This window comes from Antrostomus carolinensis, unplaced genomic scaffold (genome assembly GCF_000700745.2).
Source record: "Antrostomus carolinensis isolate BGI_N321 unplaced genomic scaffold, ASM70074v2 scaffold32583, whole genome shotgun sequence".
Taxonomy (NCBI): Eukaryota; Metazoa; Chordata; class Aves; order Caprimulgiformes; family Caprimulgidae; genus Antrostomus; species Antrostomus carolinensis.
In genome coordinates, this window is record NW_010307783.1 from 858 (window position 1) to 5,293 (window position 4,436).

Here is a 4,436-nt window from a genome sequence, read left to right on the forward strand (position 1 = left end):
TGGCGGGAGGCTGGGCGCTCAGCTGACAGTCACGGGGAAGGCATTAGCAAAGCAAAGGGGAGTTTCCTCGCCCTATTGCAAGAGAAGACGAAGCGCTTTCCCCTGACCCTCTCCTCCCACAACCCTTCCCCACCTCCCCATATCACCCATGGGAGAAACCAGGCACAGCCTGGGTGTCCCCAACTATCCACAAACACACACAATGGGGAGGAAAACCTGCCCCACGCTGAGTGCTCACCCGTCTCCCTCTGCCATCAAACCCACTGCATCCTCCAGTGGCCAGCAACCGGTGTCCCCTGGTCCCCTGGTCTGTGTCCCCTGGTCCCTGCCCCAGCAACCGTGCACACCCGTGGCTGCTGTGGGGATGCTCAGAGAACCACTCGCCGATCCAGCTGCTCCGCTCGCCCAGCTCGTTGATGCCGCGCTTCCAAGTGCTTGTTTTGGACCTTCTCAAAGTGTTGTAGCAGCTCCGTGTAGTCGATGTTGGAGGATGTCACTCTCTTGAAGCCAGTGCTGGGTTTGGTGCTGTCCCTAACGGAGAGAGAGCAGAGCGTGAAGGTAGGAAGGAGCAGGAGATGATCCATCACAAGCAGCACCAAAGGCTTGTCCTGAAAAAGCCCAGCCCACCACACCCAAGTGATGCTGGTGTCCCATTAAACACCCCCAAACCCCAGTTTCCCTTCCCCAAAGATATGAGACGGAGCCTGAGAAGTCCTAGGACAAGACAGAGGGGACAAGGGACATCCTGGCACCCCCCTCGTAAGGGGAGGTTTAACCCCTCTGGCATGGATACTCCCCTCTGTCCCAACCCATTCTGGACAAAAGCAGCGAGACTGGTCAGAAAAGATGCCAGTGCCACGTGCCTCAGTTTCCCTGCCTGGTTTTAGGAGCAAGTGGAAAATGTCCATGTGCTATGACACAGAGGAGGGTTGGTGGCAGTAGGGACAGCACCGGGGGACAAGCCCCGGGGTTGGCTAAAGCCCCATTTGTGGGCTCCCCGGGACTCCGACCACGGGGTCCTCATCCCCCAAGAGCTGTCCCCACACAAGGGACAGCAGGGACCAGCCATGGGATGCCCATCAGGGGACATGGGGGAGGATGGCAGGTGGGTTTTGAAGCCTCGGTATCCCCATGGGGAGGGGGCAGCTGGGGCTGGGCTGTCATAAAAAGCCGGTTTGGGTGTTTGAAGGAATGTAGGTCAGAATTAATCAGACGCTCAGGCCGTCTGACAACATCAGTTACTCGGAAAAAACCCCACTGTGGGGGCTAAAGGGGAGGGGGAAAAAGGGGGAAGGAAGCACATGTAGCCCCCCCCCAATTAAAATCAGTGCTGGATTGTGGGGCTGAGCTCAGCGCTGGAGGCCACGAGGGATAAAAGGCAACCCAGGAGAGTGGTTAAAAGCCAAGGAGTGGCATTGGTGGGGGGTTCATTCAGAAACCTGCGCTTAGGAGCTTTGGTTTTTTTATTCCCAGGGCTTTACAAAGGCAGATCCAGCTTTAACATCCACCTTCCCTGCTCATTAGCTGAGGGCTCAAGAGCAAATAGCACTGCTGGTGTCTAACCAGCCGGGTGGGCAGCATCCCTGGGCAGGGAGCAGGAGGATTTCGGTTGGACCCCAGGGAGATGTCACCCTTGCACATCACTGCTGGTGGCTCCCCGAAAGCCAGGGGTGGGGATGGAGCAGCCAGCCCCAGGTGTGCACAGGTGACAGGGTCCTTTTGGGTGCTGTGAAGGCTGGCTAAGTGGGGGGGGCACACTTTGGGAGCACCCTCAGCTGCCGGCGTCTCCTTCTCTCTCTTTCTCCGTAAACCTCCTTCCCAGCTCTGCTCGTTTCCATAGCGACCTCACAAGTGAAATTTTCCATCCTGGATGCCAAATGCCTGTGGATGAGGCACAGCCCTCCCAGGGTTACCAAATATAGACACAAAAAACCCCCCGAGCCAACGCTCCCGGCCACGGGGCAAGGAGCAACCGCGGCCGCAGAGGAGCTGGAGGGTGAAAGAACATGGGGCCGAGCCTGGGATCGTGGGGATGCTCGGTGGCGGGGGGACGGCGTGTCCAGCCCCCGATGTTGGGGGTCCTGGAGCTTGGTCCCAGCGGTACTTACGCGGTCTGCATGAGCTCGGGGTTGGGCACGCACTGGAGGCGGTGGGAGAGGAGCTGGAAGGCGCTGCTCTGGGGCAGCAGCATCAGCAGCCCATAGAGAGCCTTGATCAGGTAGGGGTTGTTCTTCACGTCCAGCAGCTGCAGGCGGAGATCTGGAAGAGGAGAGGAAGAGGATGGGGAGGTGGGTTAAATGCATTTCGCCTCCAACCCCAACAGCAGGTTCCTCCCAATCCACCTGATTGTCTTGGGGACTATTTAACCGACCCAAGAGGCACCTGCATGGCACCAGCAGCCTCTCCCCTTCCATTAACTCATCATCTTTGTGTCCCACACAGGCCAGAAGCCCCTCTCCCCACCACAGCTCCCAGCTGCCAGCTGGTGAAGGCGGCAGCAGCTCCCCAGTCTCCCATCCCTGCTGCCGCTCATCCCTGAGCCCATCCATGCTCTTTGCCTGAGGACACACGTGCAACATGAGATTGCTCCTCAGCTTCCACAGAATTAGCAGAAATACCCTCCTGGAGCACCAGGAGTGCTGGGTGACACTCTCCTGGGGACTCTCTGGCGTGGAAGGTGTCCTCTCCGCTCAGCCCTGATGGTTACGTGTGTTAGGTCTTGGTGTTCCTCAGCAGAGGGGAAACCACCCTCCTGCTCCATCCCTCATGGTGCTCAGGGGTGGAAGAGCCTTCCAGAGCCCTACAGAAAACCAAGGTCCCACCTGGGGCAGCCCAGGGGATGGGGCGAGAGGCCCATGCCCCAGCATCTCACCTCCTGGTTGCCACCAGCACCTCTGGCATCTCCCTGTGAAGGGACCCATGCCCAGGGATGCTGCTCTATGGGGGCATGTCTGTCCTTCACCCTAAGACTTGGAGATTAAGGTGAGCAGGGTGGGAAACCCTCAAGGAGTTGTTTGGGGCTGTGGAAAAATCACCTCGGGGAAGGGACGTCATCCTCAGGATGAAGCACAGAGCACCACAGGAGGAAGTGTGACCATATCTCCATTGCCTGGCTGCTTTAACCTTCTTCCCTCAAATACTCCCCCAAATATTGCCCCCCGAGAGCTCTGGACCTACAGAGTCCCCTCCCAAAGTTGTTTCTGGGACACTGGGACATCTCCCAACACCCAGCTCCACCTCCAGGGAGAAGGAGCCCAGGGGCAGCCGAACATCATCATAAGAACCCCCAAAACCCCAGAGCCATGCGTCACCCCACCATGTCCCCCTCTCCATCCCAGCTCCCACCACCACGTCCCTGAGCCCCTGGCCAGGCCCATGATGGGGATCAGAGAAGACATTCTGTTTTTTTTAGGGCTTAATTCTCCATTTCCAGAAAAAATCCCTTTTTTCTTGCTAAGAAACCCCATTTTTTTTCCTCCTAAGAGCCTTAGCAGCACCCACGATGCCACCCCATGTCTCCAAGTGTGGCACACATGGCTCCCTGCATCTGTCACCCAACCTGTGCCCCCCTGGAGATGCTGAGCACCATCAAGGCTTCCCCATCCATCCTTCCCCCACCCCTTTGTGTGCTGCCAGCACCGCTCGTTCCCTTAACCTATATCTGGGGGGGGTGTGCGTGTGTGTGTGGGGGGAGCAGCCTCCCCCCGCCGTGCTGGCTCCAGTGCTGGGCAAACCTCCCGGCAAGAAGTCTCATAACTTCTGCTCTATTTATTCTCTGCTCGCGATGGAAGAGCAGGGAGGTGGGGGAGCACCACCCCTTTCCCCACGCCCCGCTTCCTCCTTACACGTGAAGATGGGACACTCGATGAGCTGCACCAGCTTGTCCACCTCGGTGAGGAAATCCACGGTGACCTCCAGATCCCCGCTGGATGGGGCCGTTAAGGATGTTACCTTGGAAAAGGGTGGCTTGGAAGCAGCAGATGGTTCTCCCGGGTGATGCCTGGTGTGGACTGTGGCTCTGCCAAACCCTCCTGGCACGCGCAGCTCCCACGGGAAGGTGGGAGCAGGCGGGGAACAGGCAGGGCTCGCATGCAGATCTGCGGGGTGGCCAAGGGATGGTGGAAGGGAACGGGATGAGCAGGTAGGGATGGGGGGAAAGGCAGATTGCCCAAAAAGCCAGCAGGTTGCCCACCCAGAAAGCAGGCAGGAAGGTGGTGTAAGGCAGGACACTGGCTTTGACCCTCCTGACCCGCAGGGACGGCACGGAGGGGAAGAAAGGCCGGCGTGTGCCGGGAAGGGACCCGAGTGCGTTATTCAGCGTCACTGTATGGAAAGCTCCTCAGGGCAGCGCCGGGTTTTGCCGGCACGTGAAAAATCATCAAATCATCATTTTGCTGCAGGCAGACGATGAGCTCACCAGGAACCGCACCGTGCCG

The 4,436-nt window shown here is 58.6% G+C and overlaps 1 protein-coding gene across 1 annotated transcript in view; it reads right to left on the minus strand.

Annotated features, from left to right (window-relative positions):
- Positions 1–368: 368 nt before the first annotated feature.
- The window catches only part of LOC104523100 (protein VAC14 homolog), a 5,370-nt gene continuing 1,302 nt past the window's right edge, over positions 369–4,436 (minus strand). Inside the window, exons 2-4 of the mRNA XM_010165565.1 lie at positions 3,846–3,951; positions 2,109–2,259; positions 369–531 (exon numbers count right to left, since the gene is read on the minus strand). Coding sequence (XP_010163867.1) covers positions 369–531; positions 2,109–2,259; positions 3,846–3,951 — 420 coding nt within the window. The remainder of the gene's footprint in view (positions 532–2,108; positions 2,260–3,845; positions 3,952–4,436) is intronic.